The 21,637-nt window shown below is 44.5% G+C and overlaps 1 protein-coding gene across 7 annotated transcripts in view; it reads right to left on the reverse strand.

The window, feature by feature from the left end:
- NTRK2 (neurotrophic receptor tyrosine kinase 2) overlaps positions 1–21,637 on the reverse strand; it is a 343,235-nt gene that overhangs the window by 74,906 nt on the left and 246,692 nt on the right. For all 7 annotated transcript variants that reach the window (XM_069474074.1, XM_069474072.1, XM_069474075.1 and 4 more), the window contains 2 exons: positions 18,959–19,089; positions 4,904–5,076 (listed from right to left, as the gene is read on the reverse strand). In XM_069474074.1, the coding sequence (XP_069330175.1) occupies positions 4,904–5,076; positions 18,959–19,089 (304 nt within the window). The remainder of the gene's footprint in view (positions 1–4,903; positions 5,077–18,958; positions 19,090–21,637) is intronic.

The following is a 21,637-nucleotide window of genomic DNA, read 5'->3' on the forward strand; positions in this document are numbered from 1 at the left end:
ACTGAGCTGAGACGGGCGTCGGCGCCCGGTGGCCTGAGGGGGCGCTGCAGGGCAGGGAATGAAGGCGCACTCGCCGCTGCTCTGCCCTGCGCGGGCAGGGCTTCTCCCTGGCGAAGGCAAAGAAGAGAGGAGACCGTCTCCTTCAGCATATTTGTAATAAATGCGGAACATGCAAATACGTTTTAAAGTGGGTGACCTCTCCCACAGGGTTCCAGACCTGATATTTGAAAGTGGGAAAGCCAGGGCTATCCGAGAGCAGATGTCACATTGTGCCCGGTGCCCGGTGCCCGCCTCACGCACTATTCCAGCCGCAGGAATAGCCCCCTTCCATCATGGCTCAGCCCACAGTGATTCTCCTTTTCTTTGATTTTTAAAGCATCCGTCACAGACTTTCCATTCTTGTATTTTCAGGCAGGGAGCACCGGAAAAGGACGTGGGCACTCTCCCAGCCCCACCAGTATCCAGCACCGTGATCCAAGGAAGCTTTTACCTTCTCCAGTCTTCAATTTCTTTACTGGTCAAAAATACAAAGGGATATTATGCTGCATGATCTCTTAGGTCCCTTCTGTCTCTAATTATCTGGATTTGACCACCCTCTAGAGAGGAGGAGCTTCCTGTTTTCACACAAGGCTGGTCCTAACACATGTCACCTCTACTCAAACCACAGACCACCCCCCACCCCCCGCCTTTTGTCACATTGAGAAAAAATACTGGAGAAGTGCTTTGGGGCTTTCTTCAGCTCAAAATCTCTTACTAGAGGTAAGAAATGTACAGCATAGTGGCCAAAGCTCTGGGATATCTGCACTGAATTTGGATCCTGTCCTAACACACTAGCTGTGTGACCTCAGGTGAGTTACATAACCTCTCTGGGTCTGTTTTCTCATTATGTAAAACGGAGATATGAACTGCACCTTGCTGAGGGTATTTATGTGAAGAGGAATTGAGACTCTGCTTGCACAGTGCTTCGTGGCCTTTCACAGGAAAGCCAGAGAGGAAGACTTTGCAAACAAAGGTTCTCTTTAAAAAAAGAAATGGAGAGAGGACATGAAAACACAAGTTAGCCTCTGTGCATTCCTTTCTGCGACTGGCCTGGAATAGGGCTCTTCAGGACACCAAAAGGTCGGCCCTTGCACCTCACTGAAAGTTAGTTAAGTCCGAGGCTTTCTAGCACTAAGGGGCCAGGGAAAGTGAGGATGTTTTCACTTGTCTTACTTAACTCTACTGTGACTTCAACACCAGGAGACGGAGCTAAGGAAACGTATACTACGTGCTCGTGAGCTAAGGAAAACCTGTAATAAAGACCCAGAGAATCTGGGCCAGAATTCAGTGCTTATAGATACAGTTCAAATTGTTGATTGGTCGCAGTCTTATTTCAGCCCCAGAAAACTGGACTACTCTAATAGTTTATTAGGTTTATACAAGTTAAAACATTTAAACCGCTTAGCAAGGCTCAATAAATATTAACTGCTATCACTTAAAAAATACTCATCTATCTTTCCCAGCATTAGAAGGGAACTCCAGACAGATTCTAAGAGAAGAGACTGGGAACCCTTTGCAAGCAAGGACCATGTTTACTCCTCATTTCCACCCCACCTAGCACAGGCCTGGCCACACTGGTGCTCAGATGTGGCTTTTGGGTGAACAAAAACGGTGGTAAGATAAAAGAAGACATTTGTCTTTATAGGGTAGGGCCAATGACACTTGGGAACTTTTCATAAAGCTAATTTCCCGTTTCTCTTCCAGAAAGAAGACAGCCTATATTTGTAGCACGTTAGCACACCTGAGAACGTGACTCTTGGTATAGCAAACCTCTTGCTCTCAGACTTTAGTAGATCCTGAAATCAAGCAGGGCAGGTTTCCAGTCGCTCCATGCCCCATGCAAGATGCCGAGGGAGAATCAGGTGCCTGCTCCTTCCGGAAGGCAGGAAGGAGAGCTGGGGAGAGGCTGACTGAGTGAGAGAGTGAAGGAATCTAGTTGCAACACACACATATGTGTGTGCGCCCCCTCCCCCCCACACACAGAGAGAGCTCACAGAAGCATTTAATTACATCCAGGTGGGTACATTTGGATTTATTATGCTACAGTTTGGGGAAAGCATCATTTTGAATTAGGATGTAGCCTGGGGAATGGGAACAAGGGGGAAATATTTCTCCTAGGAGCAACTAGACCTCAACCAAATTCAGCTTCCTTTCTTCCTTTCATGTTAGCTCTGACAAGACAAAGTGCAAAAGCTGCCATCATCCCCTGTCCTGTCACCTATCAGAAAAACTTTGCTGACATGGGATAATGCATTCAGATTGTCTGGGAAGACTGCAGATTGGCTGCATACCCCAGTCTCACCTGGCACCCTTCACCCACACAGTCACAGGAGGAGCAAAGAATGGGATCCCCCCAGCAAAGGGGAACGGAGTTGCACATGTATCCACAAGGCTCGAGATGGCAAAAATGATGCAGATGGCACTAACCATGTGATGATATTTCTAAAAACAGCAGTACACTCTCTCCCTTCTACTGCTCTCGTAGTGATTGACTGATGACTTAAACTGCACAGTGTCCGAATCTTCCAGCAGATGCATGAAGCTGACTAGGGCTGGGTTTTGGGCAAAGCCCTCTTCAGTGCCCGTGGAAACGAGAGGAAGACAGGTCCAGGAGTTGCCATAGCACAGAAAGTCTCACTTCCCCAGGGGATTTTGCATCCCTCAACCAAAACGAAGAAGAAAATGTGGCAGAGTGAAGGGTTGTGGGGACATTTATCGATTACCTCCCGATCCAACAGCACTCACACTAGCCCTTCAAATGGATTAAATTCTATCCCTTTTACAGGTAAGGAAATGGGGTTCAACAAGGGCAGATAATCAGTCTGCCTCCAACACCTTTCCTGCTTCTCCTAGAGATTACTATTGACCAAGATATCACAGGCAGCTTATCTGCTCATATTTCAAAAATGAGGTCCAGCTAAATTTCTGATGTTCACTGGTACAATGGGGCAACTATAGTTGACAATAGTTTATTGTATTTCAGAATAGCTAGAAGTTTTCAAATGCTCCCAGCATAAAGCAATGATGAATGTTTCAGGTGAATCTTGTCCCAGTTACCCTGATTTGATCATTGTGTGTTGTGTGCTTGTTTCAAGATGTAACATGTAATCCATGAATATGTACAATTATTATGTATCAATAAAAAAATTAAAAAAAAGAAAATAACATGTTAGAACCAGACAAGAGCTAAAAAGGATCTCACTCAGACCCACCTGAGAAGTGACAGCATCATGGGCTAGACTTCTTTAAGGGACACCCACAGCTGATGCAGAATAGAAAGAAGAACCCGGATCCTTCCTGGGAGAACTCAGGTCTCCTGACCCTCACTACTGGGACCTCTTACTCTTTAGGTTTCTGATCTCACACCTGCCACTTGCATTTGTGCCCCTGCTTAGTGCAAATAAAAGCATCGCTTGGTTTCCTTCACCAAGGAGCATCTGGCTCAGTGCATTTCTGCTCTCCCTCGGTAGATGGTAGATGCAGGGTAAGAACATTCACTATCGGCTCTACCCGGGCGACCAGTAACTTCCCTGTCGTACCAAATGCAGCCCTCCATGTGCTTTCTCTTACCAGGGCAGATGGGTTAGCAGTGGAAATCATTCCTGGAGGAATTCAAGCGTCCACCTATTGAACACTTCCTATTGGCTTTACACCAAGCACTTTCTGTGCTTATTCTAGTTCAGTCCTCGTGTCTACCTTACCCTCATCAGAACAGCTAAGAAACGTGTCTGAGGTCACTCAGCTAATGAATGCCAGAGCTGAGATTCAACTTCAGCTCTGTCTGGAGATCAAAACCCCTGGGGGTATCATCATACTACACTGTCTCCTCGTGAGTCACTCACCTCATCCCCTGTATTGTGTGAGTTAGCCTGGCTGTTGCAAAGCAACTTGACCTTTCTTCCCGGGTTATGCTCACTCTAAGCTGTTTCTCACTTGCTCTATCCTGTGACATCTCCCAGTTCCCTGCACCCTGCACCTGAGGGAGGGCTGAACTAAAACTCAGTCAGCCGATGCTAGAATTCCAAGTGACACTAATCCTATTTAATAGCCCATGACTCCCTTCTAGCGTCAACATTTTCTCTCCCTTGCTTTGCCTTCTTCTAAAGACCCTGCTCACTATGAAACCTCGCAAGGTGAAGCTGTCCATCTTCTCATGCCCTCAGGGGCTCAGCCCCAGCCACAGTCCTGAGCCTTCAGTGGTCATGCCGCATGTTGTCCCACCGCCTTCCTTCTGCAGCTTTGGTTCTTTGGATTCAGATCATTCCACCGTAGATCCTCGGAAGTGTTGACACCCTGGTTATTCTTTTTGTCCTCAGCATGAAGTCCAAGCACCCACCCTTCCATCCATGAATCCTCCAGTGATTTTTCTACTTCCTGCCCCCCTGGTTCAGTCCACAGTCTGGCACCCCCAGACTCCTCACTGTCACCCGACTGCACTTTTCACTGTGACACCCGGGTACCTTAGCTCCCACTGTTTGCTTTGCCTCAAGTAGTGTCCTTCTCTTATCCACCTGGCAAACTCCCACACATCCGCTAAGGCCCATCTCAAATGCACGTGTCACAAACCAGTTCATGTGACACATGCTCAATAAATGCAGGTTGAATTGAGTTGAATCATTAGCATCACATTATGTAGTCTTAGTTGACCAGGGAAAAAGAGCAATGCTGTGGCCTTCTTTTTCCCTTTGTTCCTTTCCTGGCATGCTTTGGTGTGGTTACCAGGGGAGACTGTTCCCGGGAAAGCTCTGGGGGCTCCTTCACCCTTCCCAGGAACTCCCTGTTCTCACCTTCCTGCTGTCTGAGCCCGGAAGTCCTGCTCCTTCCCCAAGCCCACCTCCCCCTACCCCTCACTGTCTGATTGTACCTGAGGAACTTGTTGAGGTCCCCATGCTTCATGTACTCAAAGACCATGATGAGCGGGTCACCCTCCACGCAGACGCCGTAGAACTTGACGATGTGCTCGTGTTGGAGGTTGGTCAGCAGCTCGGCCTCGCGGTGGAAGTCCTTGCGTGCGTTGTCGCTGGCGTCCTTCAGCGTCTGTTGGGGAGGGGCAGAGAGGGAAGAAACCCAACACACGTTACACCGAGGATGTCAGGGAGAGGGTTGCCTTGGGAAGGATTCAGTGGGCCCTAACATTCTCAAATGGGAAGGACACTCATCTCACTTATTACATGAGAGACTGGAAAACAGCCTAATTCCCGAGAAAAGAACATTTATATTAATAACTGAGGAATAATCCCTATGTGTACACAAAGCTTGATAGTTTGCGACAAACTTTCACAGACGTCCTCTCATTAAGTTACAGACCAGAGCTCTCTTTATAGTCCTCATCCTTTCAAACCGTGGTCCGGACCCAATGATTGCCCTGGGCTTTTCTCCCCTTTTGGTACCTGTGGTGTTTTCTGTGATGCTATGTGCAGCTCATGTCTGCTCATATCACCTTTCAGAAACTTTATATTATGAAAATATTCAGTAGAGAGAAGAGTACCATGAATGTGCATGAACCCATCTCCAGCCTCAGCAATGATTACTTTGCCCATCTGTGTGTAGCAGTCTAAAGAGCCTTCTCCAGCCTGTGCCCCAAAATGCCGCTGGCTCACAAAACGTCCCTGCCCAGTGAGCTGCAAGAAGACTAGTCATGCTGCCCTGGTGAAGATGGCCAGAAGCATGCCTCTGCTCAGATCACCTGGTCACCACAGTGTCACAGCAGGGCGAAGATGGCACTTTGATGCCACACAGTGTGCTCCGGTCTTGCCATGTACCCAGCACGGAGCGAGAAATGTGACAGCATCAAGAAGGCAATGACCCAGATCCTGGCCTCAGGCCATTATGGGAAAATAGGAAGATAAGGCATGTATATAAATAACTACGATTTGAGCTAAAAGCCCAGTGTCCTGAATGGACCAGCTCCTGTATCTCTGCCCAGCTTGATCCCTTGACACTCCTCTTATGAACTATCTGCAGCCCAGATGACAACGGGCCATGCCTCCCTGGCTTTGTACATGTTCATTCCTCCGCCTGGAATGCTATCTTGAGTGTGGTCACCGGTGTGGGAAGTTGGACCCCCCCACACCTTGCCAAAGCTGTCCACTCCCTAATGCCCAGAACCTGTGAATACGTTGCCTTGCATGGCAAAAGAGACTTTGCAGGTGTAATTAAATTAAGAGTCTTGATGGGGGTGGATTATCCAGGTGGGCCCAATGTCATCAAAGGTCCTTATAAGAGCGAAGAGAGAAAAGATGTAAGGACAGTAGCAGAGATCAGAGAGGAGAGAAGATACCACACTACTGGCTGTGAAGATGGAGGAAGGAGCCATGAGCCACATGGGTGGCCTCTAGAAGCTGGAAGAGGCAAGGAAATGGATTCTACACTAGAACCTCCAGAAGAAACCAGCCCTGCTAACATCTTGACTTGAGCTGAGTAAAACTGATTTCAGATGTCTGACCACCAGAACTGTGGGAGAAATAACTTGTGTTGTTTAAGCCACTGAGTTTGTAGTCATTTGTCACAACAGCCATAGGAAACTAATACACATGGCTAATATCTAGCAGTCCTCCAAGACTCAGCCCACTGCCACCTCTCTGGGAGGTGTTCCTTGGCCACCCCTCATCCCTGTCACAACCCTTCTGCCCCCCAGGCTGGCTTAGATGACCCTTCTAGGTGCACCTCATACCTATTTCTATCATATTGCTGATTGCAATACAGTCTAATTGCATGTTTACTTGTCTCTGGTATAGACAAATGAGTTCAGAGAGGGAGTGGTTGCTTCTGATGGAGGAGGAGAGAAGCCCGAGGACTCCTCCCAGTAGAGATGATGTGTGAGTGTGTGAATCCTGTCTCCAGGGCGACTGCAAGCAGTCATTACCAAGGTCAGATGGCAAATGTGAGTATCCAAGTTCACATGAATTTGCCATTGGGACGGAATGAAAACACTGCCATCCATCAGATATACACTAACTACAAAACTAAACACTACGTCCAGGAGCTAAGAACAGGGCTGGGTCCCCGGTGGTCATTTTCTAGATCACTGCCTGGACTCTTCTCTCCCTGAGGGGACATCTGCGACCTGGACCATCTATAGACTTTGGGATGTGTCACAGGTCAAGGTCCCTGGGAGCAGGCTGAGAGGAGACCGGCAGGAGACATTTATCAGGGCGTGCTCTCGGGATCCACACCTGCGGGAGGGAGTGTGCAGGGGTGAGGCGGAGTCATGACACAGTCTCAGCAAAAGCCTCGCGCGCCCCTACGGGCTGCCCCTTCAGAGCCCGTCTGACTTGCGCTAAGGGGCTAAGGGGGCTGAGTCTTTATAGCCCTTTATTAATCAGTCGTTGGATGCCCACCCCCCGGAGGGGAGTGTGACCTTGAGTGGACCTGCTGGGCCCCCTGAGCCAGCAGGCAGCTGAGGACTGTCAGTGGCAGCTCTGGCAGCAACTGGGGGCAAGTCCTTCATTCTGAAGAGGGGCCGGGTGGTTCCTCACTGAGCCCACCGCAGGATGTTTGCAGCACGCAGTGTAGCGTGCCCTCGGCTGCGAGGGGCCACACAGGAGGGGACCAATGAGTACGCAGAGCCTGCCTTGTGTCAGCCACAAGAAAACACTGGCGTGGTGGAGGCAGCCACAGATCACAAAGTATTTTCTGCTACCATCGTCACAGAATCTAGCATTTTCCTTAACTGCCTTTAGCAGAACTTAAAGTTCTCTCTCCAGTGGTGACCTGACCGAAGGAGACAAAAATCACAGGTGCATCTTTCATTAGACCAGAGGCAGTTGCTTCTTATGCCAGATTCTGGAGATACCATTCAAAAAAAGGGTCTGGTGACTGGATTCACCATTTGCACTTCACTCTAATATGTGACTTTCTGGGAAGTGTATCTATAAGCACCATCAGCTCTGCTTTGAAAAATGAGAGGATTTGGGCCAGCAGTGCTCAGAGAGGCCATAAAGCTTCCATGGTGCTGTTGCCATGGAAACAGCACATTTCTTCATTTAATTACAAAATGAACAGTGGCCGAGAACCTGGGATCTGGGTCTCTGCTCCCTTGAAGCTACAGAACCTGGGCTTGTCCCGTCCCCTCTGCTCTCCCAGAACTGGCTAGTTTAGTTAGATCCAAACTAAACTTTGCATCCCCGTTACAGAGGGCGAGTGATGTGCTTATCTTGACCATTTGTTTAGGTTGGTTTTATCCATGGACAAGCTTTTGGTTATTTTTTTTTTTAAATCCACCCACTGTTTTGTTTTACTGAACTTCTCAGTAGAAAAACAGCAGATGAGGCAAGGAGATGGACTTGGAGGAAGTGAAGGAGCTGGAAGTCATCATCTGCCGGGTCCTTCTTCTGGGCTCTCGGAGCAAAACACACACACCAGAGCATTTCTCACGCTCGGACTTGCAGCATGGTTGTGGGTCCGTGTCTGTCTCCACTGTTCCTTTGACAGTGGAAGTGTGCCCTGTTCACTTGTTTTTAATCACTGGCTGCTTAACCTAGTGTCAGGCAACTAAAGGAACCCCTGACACATGAGGTCTGTGCAAAGCAGAGAGAAAAGAGCATGGGGAAGGCATGACAAGTGAATGGTTACCTGGAAAGGCTGATGTGGGCCCAAGCAAGAAGTGGGAATGAAGGAAGGGCCAAGGTCAAGGGGGGCTGCCCAGTGCACTCTCTCCTGCAGAGCTGACCCCAGACATCTGTGTTCTTCCAGTCAATCGGCAAATCCTAACAATTGTGGTGATCAAAGAGAAGGAGTTCTAGCTTAGAATCAAAAGATCCAAGTTCAAATCCTGGCTGTGCCCTGGACCTCTCAAAACTCTGTTTTTCTTCTCTGTAGAGCGAGGGTAACAATATCACCCTGTACTTCACAGGGAGGATGGGGCGAGGTAGTGTAAGTTGGGATGTCTCCCTGAGTCCCTGGCAGAGACAGGCATTTGGGTGATGTGAATTTGAAACCACAACCAAGCCTGCACTCAGTTTGCTCACCCAAGGATCCAAGAAGGCCAAGAGATGCATGGATAACGTGAAGCACCAACCTAAGGCACAAGGGCAGCAGTGTGGCCAGAGCTGCCACCTTTTCCCAGATGGCCTGCTAAGCTCCTGAAAGTACCAGACTACACACTGAGATCAGCCCTTGGCCTGCAAGACCTTCTCGGAGTCGCAGCCTCTTTATTCAGAGGCTGCTCTGAGGCACTCAGATAGCTCATTTCTAAGGCCTCGGCCTATCTTTGCTCACGAGTGGGACCAGGTGCTGACCCTTCTAGGCCATGATCACAAGTCACGAACAAATTCTGTGTGTAATCTTTCTGCTCAAGTTTTAGCTATGTAGTGTTGATCCAAGAATGCTAGATTGTGTGCATGTGTGTGTATGTGTGTGTGTGTGAGAGAGAGAGAGAGAGAGATGGAGAGAAGGAAGGAGAGAGACCAGGGTTTTCTTTTTGTGAGCACCAACCCGAAAGAGTTAAGAAGCATCTAATATTTCCATGTCCCCAAAGAAAAATACTATGGAAAGGAGCCCATTCTTGGTGCAATGTCAAAAGCTGTGTTTTAGTAACATTTCTGGAATTAAGAGAGGAGATTTCATTATTCATGGGACAAATGCATCTCACAAACCTGGCCTCATCCTATATGCCCATCCATTTTTGCATGTTTTTCTAAATTATGATTCAATTCTATTTTAAGAGATTCAGAAAATATGGCAGTAACAACTTGGGCAAAATCATCTTCTGAATTTGGCAAGCTAAGGGCAGAATTTTTCTAAGGGTGGAACCCTAGCCAGATAGCAATCAGAAGCTAGAAAATCCTGCTATCAACCCTATTTATAAAAATCATCTCTGTTTTAGTACCAGAGCTGATTGTCATTTCACTCAATTATGTGAGGCTTGGCTGGTTCCCTGAGTCCCTTGGCAATGCGCTGAGGCCATGAATATGGGGTGGCAGCTTCCCGCACTGACAATTCCCTCCACTTCAGGTTCATTTTGACAGGCATATTTGCCCGATCACTGAGCATTGCTATTTTCTTACTCTTACTGTCTGCTTTGTAGCTTCATTTCTTCTTACTCCTGGTGAGTTTCCTGACACCTCAAAGCTGCCATTCTTTTCGAAGACGTTCACAAGGGAGAGGTCTCCTCCAGAGCAACAGTGAGATACTGCCTGGACTACATATCGATTCAGAATTGGAACAGGGGATTAGTAGCACGAAATACATTTCAGCACTGAACTGAGAAACTAGTGAAGGTGAGATAGAAGTAAGGGCCAAAACAAAAAGAATATCAGAATTCATCTGAAACACTCTAGCAAAATCTTAAGGTTAATGGGAAGCTGGAAAGAGAGGCAAGAGGGCTTCTTTGAAATTGGTGTGGCAGCACATTGTAGGACATGACAAACGATAATGCATTTCAAAGGACAGGTGGGTTAGGAGACACAAGGTAAAACAGAGATTGTGTCCTTTTTAAAATACTGATCTCATATTCTTCTCATACATTTTAGGGATCATAGAGGCAGAATGTCTTTGTTAAGGTGAAAGACAAAATATAGAAGATGTTATTATGGTAAGATCTCACTATGCTTCATTCTCACCACGGTGTTTAAAACATAAATGGAAATGAATAAACTCTCAAACCAAGCAACCAAGATGCATGAGAATGTTTGGCTAATATGCCCAGGTTCCTCTGGGTCAGGTTCACTGGGACAAAATCTACTGCTAATGAAGAATCTTTATGCTTCTAATATCTTCTGGACATGCACTGTCCAATATAGTGCCCAACAGCCACATGTGACTAGTGGTTATTTGAAATTTGGCAAGTCCAAATTGAGATGTGTTTTAAGTGAAAAATATACACCAGATTTTTAAAACTTTGTATGAATAAAATAATGTAAAATGTGTCAATAATATTTTATATTACTAATATATTGAAATGATAGTATTATAATGTTGAGTTAAATCATATAGATAAAATAAATTTAATATGTTTCTTTTTACTCTTTGAATATGCATATTAGGAAATTCAAAATTACAAATATGACTTGCATTTGTGGCTCTTATTATATTTCTATTGGACTGCACTGTTCTACAAAAGCCACTTCTGTAAGCTACTAATGGGTCAACCTCTACTTGGAAACATTGGAAAACACTTCTAAAATACAAAATTGAAATAGAATTAAGGCAGGCTCTCTTATAAGTTTTTTTCCAGGTTGTGATTAGCCAAGCATTTAGAGCAAGCCTTGGTCACGATGCTGCATGATTCTCCGAATGGATAGGATCTTTCCTAAAAAATGGCAGAGAAACTATCTATCAAATTCCTACAAAAGTGAACTTTGGAGGAGTATATTTTAATAAATTCGGAGACAGATAAAACTTGATAAAATAAAATCTTAGCATCCAGGGTAATAGCAGTAGTAGGTAGCAATAGGTAGCTCTCGAACATCCTTACAAGTGTGACAACTAATTAAACGATCACATGAAGATAATAATGATGAGGAACACTCAGCTAGTGCTTGCTATGTGCTAGGAATAGACACTCTGTGTATATCAACTCAACTAATTGTATATAACTGTCCTTTGAAGGGATTTTAATTGTGTACCAGGTGACAACCTTCAAATACAAGATCTACAGCCAGGGTGTTGACTGCTACTATCTTTATTTTCACAGCAATCCTGGCTCTTATGGCTCAGATCCAACAAGCCAACCATCCAAAGAGAAACAGGAGGTTCAGTTCTAATTCATACATGTTAACATACTAGCAATAATTTGGAGGATAAAATTGATGGTTTATGCTTGCATGTTACATCAAGTTGCATATTAGAAATGATAAGTCTTTGAAAGACAGACAACTAATTCATAGCAATTGTCATATTAGAGAAATATTGAATCAAAAGAGTAAATCAGAAATTAAGCTCCAATACGGACAACTTCAATATATTTTATAGCCTTTAAGTACATCAGAATAAAACTGGAGAAAATTTCACTAGCCGTACAGGAGCTGGTGGATCATGGCAGAGCATGACTACCACTGGTTGTGTGTTGGTCTGCCATGTTAAAGTGAATTAAAAAGCAGCACAATTATCCCAATGCATACTTTCCAAAGACACAAAGGTTTGAAATGAATCTTCCAGCTATGTTTGATGCCAGATGAGTTCACATTAGAGTGAAATGTACTGTTTCGGTTTGAGATTTTCCGAAAAGATGTGGATAAATTGGAGATAAGGCAGAAAGGAAGGTGATTAACAAGACAAAAAGCAGATCCCTGATAAAGGTTAAAAGTTGAAGTTACTGGGAAAGGGAAATTGATGGGGCAACTTACTAGTGGGGGGCCTACCTGATTCAAGTGCACAAGGGATTCTTACAAGGAACACGATGCTCTCCATCTTACAGCACATGTGTGTGCTCACATGCACACACACCAGAAAGAACGCTCTTACACCAAAGAACAATGAAAATCTATTAAACAATGTCTGGACAAAAAGACAATCACAGACACTATTAAAAGCTCCACAAATTCTGTTCCTAGGGCCTTGTAAAGGTAGAATTGATAGTCAGTGCTTTCTGCAACATTGTGTCCTGTGCAAGCACAAAATGTTTCTTTTTAGGGCAATGTTGACAAATGTCCTCTTTTTAATAAATAACTAATCTTTTCAGCATCAATTTTCTTTTTGCAGGAACAAGGATTTCACATGCCAATGTAAATGGAAAAGTGGGAAGGACGCGCAAGAAGAGGGAGGAGTGGGAGAGGGACATCACAATCAATGAAGAGGTGAGAGCTGGTATGATGACTACTGCGAAAAAGAAAGGAGGAGACTAGCCATCTGTCTTAGAAATAAATCCACTGGGCAGAGAACTCCAGTCAATGAGCTCCTGATGCTCTTTCTCATCTAGGAATTTTTCCACTTTTCTGGAATTGGAGAGAATGAGCTTTATGCTGTCCTTATCCAGATTCTGAGACAAGTAGCCCTGGTTGCTTCCTTTCCCAAAGGTAGCCTCTTCGGTACCAGGCGGCCACCCTAGATGACTGTGTTGCACGTAGGTGTCCTGGGCATGAAGACTAAGTGGCAATACAGATGACTAATTGGAATAATTGGGCCCATAGTATTTTCCTTCTTGGGGAATGAGCATGTGAGTCACAGAGACGGTGTGAGCAGTAGCTGGTGTTGGAAGCAGCGGCCAAATATTAGGGAGCAGCAGTGGCAAGAGACAGCTGCACTGCATTAGCAGGGGAGCCCAGAGAAAAATCCCCGAGGCCCCTGCTGAGAAGATGAAGAAGGGACAGTCACCAGGGCTGCCTCAGATCTTGAGTGAGCTTTTAGATTCCACCTGTTCCAGTCGCACGGGTGCCTGGCTACCCTGCAGCTCCCACTTGGGTTGGTCATCTTTCATTTCTTCTTGCCAGATCTTTCCCCCTTTTCTTTTGGCTAAAGCATCTGAATATTTTTCCAGGCAGCCAACACTTCCCCACATTCAGCCCGTATGTGTTTGGTAGAGCTGGCCCCATCTTCCATTGCCAGAGGTGGGAGTGTGATGCAGACCAGCATAATCAGATACTCCATTCCTCTGGGCAGAGGGTCTGGGACACAACCAAGATGAGCAAGGAGGAGTAAGTCCTTGGATTTTTGCACAACTCTTGGGAACAGTTCTTTCATTTGGGTTGCTAGGATGGCAGGATTGAAGCCGATAGCCATTGCTGCCAGATGTTTACCACAATGTGGAAAGAACCTTCCTGATAATGAATCCAATACAGAAGAAAGCAGAGCCAAGGGATGGAGAAAAAGAGAGAGAGAGAAGAGCATTGTTGATTCCCTGGATCCAGCAGTGTCTGAAGCTAGGATACCAGCAGCTAGGTTTGCTAGTAGCATGGATTTCCAGGATCTAATAAATTCCCTTTCCTGCTTAAACCAGCTTGAATCGAGTTTCCAATGAACACGATATTGTTCTCTTTATGAAAGCTGATTATGATGTTTTGCTTGTATTCCCCTGAGGCCAAATCACTCCCTTAGAAATCTGGTTTTCCTTATTTCCACTTACTCCCCTGAATTAAATTTCTACTTGGGAAAATATAAAAGTGCCCCTCATGCCTGTATACAAATGAGCATAACTAATATACTCCTTTATATTATTTGATCAGTGGCATTGTGTTGAATTTCCTCAATGTGATTTACTAGGGCACGCGTAGAATTCTATCAGTGAAAGTGTGCCACACAATGAGCACTGCACTGAGGCTTAGTCCTAGATCTGGCATTAAATGACCTCATTTAAGCAATGTGACTTTGTTTGGGTCATTTGTCTTCTTTGGGTTCCTGTTCCCTCATTGGCAAGTGGGCAAGTTAAGCTAAAGAATGTCAATAATTGCTCTCTATATATTTCTAAGATGATTTCTCATTAGATTACATTATTCTCTATATATCATCTTTACAGGTGCTTTCAGCTATAAAATTCTATGACTATCAATAGATCATCAAATTATTTCTTTACCTAGAAATGCCAACTGCCAACTCTGAAATTTCTTGAAGAGCTATTATTTCCATGGTCCATTTTTCCATTCATCCACCCGCCCAGCCACCCATCCTCTCTTCCTTCATTCAGCAAGCATTTATTGCATGCTGCTACATATTAGGCACTGTGCTAACAGACACAGTTCCCACCCTGGAGAATATGCCACTCTAACAGTGGAGACAGACATTCAACGGCACTCATTAAATAAGCCCATAGCACATACATAATTTTAAAACCTTGACAAATGCTATAAAGGACAAGTGCAGATGTTTTAACAGCATGTAATATGGAGGTCTGACCTAGATGAGGGAGTGAGCACAGGGAAGACTTCCCAAGCAGGGAAAACTGAAGTGAGAGCTGACGGATGAGTAGGAGTCACCAGGACCAAGCGGCTGGGCAGGGGCATCCGATGGAAACGGCAACAGCGTGTTAGATGCTGCTTTGGGTCTGCCTCATGGTGATGTGCAAGAGGGTTTGTCAGTTAACTTTTCCCAAACCCTTGGTGGAGAAAAACAATATCATTTTCTCTGTTGGCAAGAAGGAATTCAGAAACATGAAAAGCAAAAATCCTAAGTTGTATCCTCAAGAAAGCACTTGCCGAATTCAGATTTCCCTATTTTTTATTTTGCCAAGTCTTCTTCCTGTGCAACACCTGCACCTTGCTTTGGCTTGCACCTTGAGGAAGTCACTCAACTTCCCTGAGTCTCGGTTTTCTCATCTATAAAACGTGAGGCTTGGATTTTATATACGATTTCCAAGGTCTCTCTCATATTCAGCACTTTATGTCTCTAGAATACATCTGAGTTACTGGGGAAGGAGAGGAGGGAACATGAATCCTACAAAGCACACTTGTGGCTATATTTAAAAAACAAGTATCAGCATGCATTCATAGTACAAGGGAATGTTGTAGGAACTATAGCTACTGAAACACAGGTTGGATGGAGCCAAAAATAGCTAAGGCATCCACAGTTAATGCAAGGAAACTGCCATGAAGCGTTTCCTTGGCAATTGACTTACTTAAAGGTAAAGCAACTCTGTTTGATCAAAGGCTGGTTTCTCTGTTTCTCATCCTCTCTATGGGTTCTTTGATTGTAATTCAGTGTAAAGGGGAAAAATGGTTGACAAATCCATTCCTCCACAAAACAAAGGTCATCCAAAAATATCAAGAAAAGGGCAATCCGGTTGGATCCAAACAAGCAGGTACTCTCACAGGAGAGGCACGCTCGGCCCCCGTGCGCCCTTGAGTGTGCTGCAGGTATCTTAGGACCACTTCCATCCTAAACAGCTTCCTGTGGATTGCTCAAGCTCTGAAATCATTGGCACCAGAATTTACAGGAGTCTGACATCTGTCAATCTGAATGTAAAGCCTTGGATTTCAAACCAGAGACAGCCCCTTCTAGAGAAGGAAAAAGGACAATAGCTGCTATTTCTTAGCATGCATAATCAATGCTGCAGGGGTTGCTAAGCAACAGCAGAAAGGCTGTCAAACATCCCTAGTGCCTCCAGTGGAAGAGGAGTGAGCCCGGCAGCCACTCCACAGAGGTGAGAGGCTGTGCAGCCCCTGGAAGCTGCCTTCGGTTTGTTTCTTTCCTTAAAAAAATCCCTTTCTTGTGGTCAGGGCTGAACCATAGACATTTCCCTCCCAGGCTCCTTTAGATAGTCTTTGAATACACTTGCAATTGGCCCAAAGCCCTGAAAAATGAGCAGGTCAGGCCAGCGAGAGGCAGCATTGTAAAAGGTCCGTGGGTTACTCTGATCCCGTTCACCCTGGAGCTGGTGAAAGATCCAGCTTGTGTCCCTTACAAGGCTGCAGCCTCTCAATCGCAGAAAATTGAAATGGACCTCCTTTCAGAAACTTGGAATTATTCTAGCAAACATAAGCAAAACCTCTTATTTCAACAAAAATTCACATGCAGGGTCACTGACACGAGATCTCTTAGGTTAGTGACCATGAAGTTAGAATGAATTTTGAGTCTGCAGACACTTTGTCCTCCCTACTTGAGATGACAGTTTCATTTAAATTTTAACAAGAAGGGGACTTGCAAAGAGAAGAAGTCAGGATTTTATAAAGGGTCCAATCCCCACCACCACCTTTTTTTTGCCATGTTGATTAACAAACAAACACGCATCATCACAGGCCATTAATTTGCAAACACTTACTTGGCAAAGCCAGGAGACACTTGAAGAGTAGGGCCTGGATCTGGTTCAGAGGTGGGATTAGGGGTGTAATTGAGGTTTAAACCAGAGAGGGGCCTCCTTGACAGTGGTGATGGGAGATATGACCAAGCAGAAGCTCATGGTGGACAGGAAAGTGGAATGCTGTGTGGTCTCTCTGAAGGCCAGCCCAGGTACCAGTGGCTAAACATTGCTGTCACCCGCTAACCCTTCACTGTCAGTAGTCCAAGCCCTGAAGTCCTGTTTTAGCACGTGTTCAGAGGGAACTGTGACACACAGGTTGAAGGTGCCCTGGATTTAGCTCTGCAACACCCTCTCCTGAAGGGCATTGCAAGAGGTACAGAGAAGTAGGCACAGGATAAGGAATGGTACTGAGATGAAAGGCTCTACCTACGGAGAAATTTTTTACATCTATCTCTTTATCTGGCTGAGATTTTTCAGCTATTCCTACACTATCATCTAGGATTCTCTAATCTTGCAGGATTTTCTCACATTCAAAGATTTCCACCTTGTGACACTCAGAAGTGAATTCGGAGTCTGAAGGCCTGACTTAGCTTCCTGGGTGGCCTCCAAGTAGCAGCACAAAACGTGGGCCCAGAATACGAATCCAGGGTCTTCAGTTTCCTTGTCTGTAACACATGGCTAGGCTAGGATTACATGTTCCCCAAGACTCTTCCAGCTATAACATTTGATCAGACTACGAATTTATAAAAATAGAGCCACCTTTTGGTCCAATTGAACCAAAAGGAAAAAAAAAAGATAGAAGCAGAAGAAAGCAAAAACTGCAGATGTAACACTGCCGAATGTTCTGAACATTTTGTGCTTAGAAAACAACAACAAACTTTTTGAGTAAATGAAAGAAAAGAAGTAGTAGCAATCCCAGCAATTAAACATCTCCAGAACAACTGCGTGATTCTAATTTTGCACCTTCTACCCCATTCGATCTCACCTCTTCTCCTCACTCCCCTGTGTACTCTCCCCCTCCATTTGCCTGTCTTGTGGACACAATATTTATTTGATATATTTCACATGTACCGTCCCTAGAAAGGTCTGTCATTTATTCCCAAAGTGCAGCCGTTTGGAGGCTTCTCTGAGAGTTTAGGAGTATCGTGTCACCCTGGTTAGTATCTTTCAACAACAAGGAAAGCAAATGCACAGTTTTTCCAGCTAGATGAACTTTAACAGAAACCATTTAGGATGGGTAAATCCAAGAATAATTTTATTTCTCTCCTCAATTACCCATTAGGTATACCCTGAAACATTTTAATGCTAAGTATAACAGTCACTTGATTTTTAAAAATGAGAAGTTGGCCTGGTTATAACTAGTAAACAAATGCCATTCATGCAAATGTTCTCTGTTTGGCAGATATAAAAGACAACAAAAAAACTCAATCATCTTATATTAAACCAAGAAGTTACATTTTAGTACAATTGGCCATGTCCATATTCATTTGGCACTCAATTCATTTTCTAAATATACGCTTCTTTTAAGTGCTTTATATATATCACTCAATACTTTGATTTTTTTTTAATTTTGACAATGCATATGTAAAATATCTGCTCAAGTTGTGCTATTTTTGTTAATTCTTATGTTTTAGAGAGCTCAATGGAAATTTTATCTTTATCAATAATAATGTTTATCTTATCGAAGACCAGGGCTCCTTTTTCAGTTTATGAGGATGTGTCTATGATAAAGGACTTTTAGACTTGCTTATTTTAGTAAGAGCCCCATGTCTCCTAGGGTGGTAGAGTCCACCGGAGATGCCGTCCACCCCGGGTGGAATTGTGCCTGCGCTATGCAGCCTTGGAAACATCTGGGAGAGACAAGGTAGAGAACTGAGTGGAGCAGAGGCTGAGAGGGTAAATAAAGTCCACAATCCTCCCTTCTAGACCATGAACCTGAGGAAAGCTTCAGCTGAGCTTGGCAAAAGCACCAAGCAACAGGGAAGACAAGTTTGATTCTTCACGACTTAGCCGGTTGAATTCTGTTTGACCTCACTGACTGACGTCCGGAATTTAGTTAATGTGGATGTGGAAGAGTAGCTTAGAGCTATTTATAGCCTGCAGACCGGTCGGTTGCCCCTGAGAAGAACCTCTGACAGTTGCATATGCCCCGAGTGTCCTTCCCACTGCCCATTTAGTTAAAGGAATTTGAATACATCCACCATAGCGGACACAATTTCCTCCTGAATTGGCCACTAAAATAAAATAAAATAAAACTTCCACACATTGGTGTGACCACAGATAATGAGACATTCTGGAATGTTCTCTTACCTTCACTGCCACCAAGATCTTGTCCTGCTCAGGACAGAGGTTATAGCATTCAGCTAGGAAAACTTTTCCAAAGGCTCCTTCGCCTAGCTCCCTTTTCAGAACAATGTTATGTCGCTTGATGTGCTGAACAACTGTAAAACAAAGACAGAATGGAAATTGGAATTGAAGCTTGTGGAGGGGAAGACAGAGGACAGGGAGGCAGTGGCCTGCGCTTGAGTGTGCAGGCCCAAGACTCTCTCCTCTGCACACAGTGAACCACAGGAGAAGGTCATTGTCCATCTTCACAGTCCAGCCCAAATGCCTGGAAGGAGGTTTCATCAGCTGGCTCCTAGGAATTCAATTATTGTTTTTGATAAGACTAAAGTAGAGGCCTAGCTGTTGGCTACAAAATATCACTGATAAACTCTACAGACTAGGGAAGGGGAGAAATGAGAAAGAAATTAACATTACTGGCAAGCCTCTTTATAAGTCAGATTCTTTGCATGTATTTGTTAGTCATGTGTCTGGTGGGGCAAGGCGGAGACATAGCCAGGAATCCCTAATTCTTTGTTAAGCCATCTCAGACTCCTGAGGGAGATAGGCTCAAAGGACACAAAGGGAAAAATGCAAAATCTATGCAGTGTTAATTAACGCTTTGGCCTCACCCAAGTTTTAGCCTTCTGTGAGGTGAGACACCATGGTTGAGCCCCAGTGACTTCTTTTGCTTAGACCGGAAATATCTAGACTGTGCTAGAAGCTGGCTTTCTTAGCCCCTTTCTAAAGTCAGGCCCCAGTCCTGGCTCTCCAAAGCCAAGAAGAGACAAGAATAGATGAATCTGGGGAAGAGAGAAGAATATTTCTCCCTACAGTGTGGAGCAGAGCTGGCCCAAATCACTCCTCCAGACGCCTTCTTGGGGAGGAAGGCAGGAGGCAGTCAAGGGTCCTAAGAAGCTCACTGGCTGCAAGGTGGACACCAGAGAGAGGACAGACCTAATGGAGGAGAAACCTACAAGGAGACTCCGCAGAGGACAACACCCCAGTGCAAGCCTGAGCCACTTCACCCAGCACATTAAATGTTGGCTCCTTCGCACTGGTGTATCGCTAGGTCTTGGCTACTATTCTTTTCTGAACTCCTTGCCCCCGGACGGTAGTGTATTAAAGAGAGATTGCAATGCCCTCTAGAGCTTGGAATGTGTGGCCACCAATGTTCTCTCAACTGGTTCTCACAAACCCATTCCTCTCTGCATTTTATATGTGGGCAAACGGTCTGCAGGAATGTCAAGGATTCAGTCTGGGAATGAAATTGGGATCTGAACCCAAGTCTGTCTGAATCCAGAGTCCAGGCTCTTTCTTCTACACCACCAAGTCTCTTTTCAATTGTAAATCGTGTTAAACACGGCTAGAGACTTGATTTACATGAGAAATAGAGTAAAAAGTAAAAATGATCCCCAGGCTTTCTCTCTGCTCAGTCCACCTTCCAAGTCCAGCTCAAATTCTTGCTCCCTGGGGGAGAGCTTTCCAGGACCACTTGGACCACCAAAGACCTCCTCTTCTCGACTCACATTAGATCACGGCTTGTGCTCAGTTGTATTCGGATTTATCCTTCAGGCATTTCACACCTGCAAGCTCCCAAGGTGAAGAGAGAGTCCTATATGTCTCCTGAGACCCTGTGTAGTACCTTAGGTGCTAAGCACAAAGTAGAGATTTAGTACTGTGGTGTAATCTGATCATTTTTCTTTAAAAGTTTTTTTTTCCCCTTGATTGTGAACTGCATTATAAAAACAGAAAGAACTATAAAATATATCCCTGCAGTTTAAAGAATAATAATAAAATGAATACTTACGAACCCACCATCTCATTTAAGAAATAGAATATCACTAGTACAGTAGGAACATAACTGTATTCTTTCGTGATTGTATTCACTTCCCTATTTATCTCCCAGGGATACCCACTGTCTTAAATTTTGTGTTAATCATTTCCTTTCTAAGTTTGCTGCCAACATTATACCCCTAACAAGACATAGTGCAGCTTTGCCTGTTTTCAAGCCTACATAAATGGAATCATACTATATGAATTCTTCCATATCTTGCATCTTTCTCCGAACAACGCCCTTGAGACTGAGTTACATTGTGTGTGTGGTAGTAATTCTTTCCCTCTTACTACTTCATAATATTCTGTGGAAGGACTGTACCACCATTTATTTATCCATTCTATGTTGATGGATATCCTATACAGTTTCTTTCTAGACACAACTTTATATAAAATGAGAGTAGTGATTAAGGTTTTGCTTTAATGGGATTTTTTCCCCCCTGATAATTCATATGGTTTGGAGCTGTGAATGGCTCTCTGAGCCTCTGGGAACTCCGGGTGATAAAAATCAAAGGGTCTTTTTATGAGCAACAATATTAATGAATATAAGAACGTATATTAATTTCTCATGCTCCAGTAGCAACGCCTGAATTTAAGAGGAGAGAAATGTGTTCATTAGGTAGAGTGCCCATATAAAGACACAAATGTAATTCTTGCAGAGAATTAGCTGCCGTATTTAAATCTAATATTTAACTCCCTGGTTGTCACATGTTCGCTGGGAATTAAATTGCCACTTGATTTACTTCACACTCTAACCAGACCAAGGCAAGTGTTTAACTTTTTTTGCATTTGACTTACACATTTTTTTCTTTGATTATTATAAGCAGGGGG

This window comes from Eulemur rufifrons, chromosome 7, assembly GCF_041146395.1.
Source record: "Eulemur rufifrons isolate Redbay chromosome 7, OSU_ERuf_1, whole genome shotgun sequence".
NCBI classification, from domain to species: Eukaryota; Metazoa; Chordata; class Mammalia; order Primates; family Lemuridae; genus Eulemur; species Eulemur rufifrons.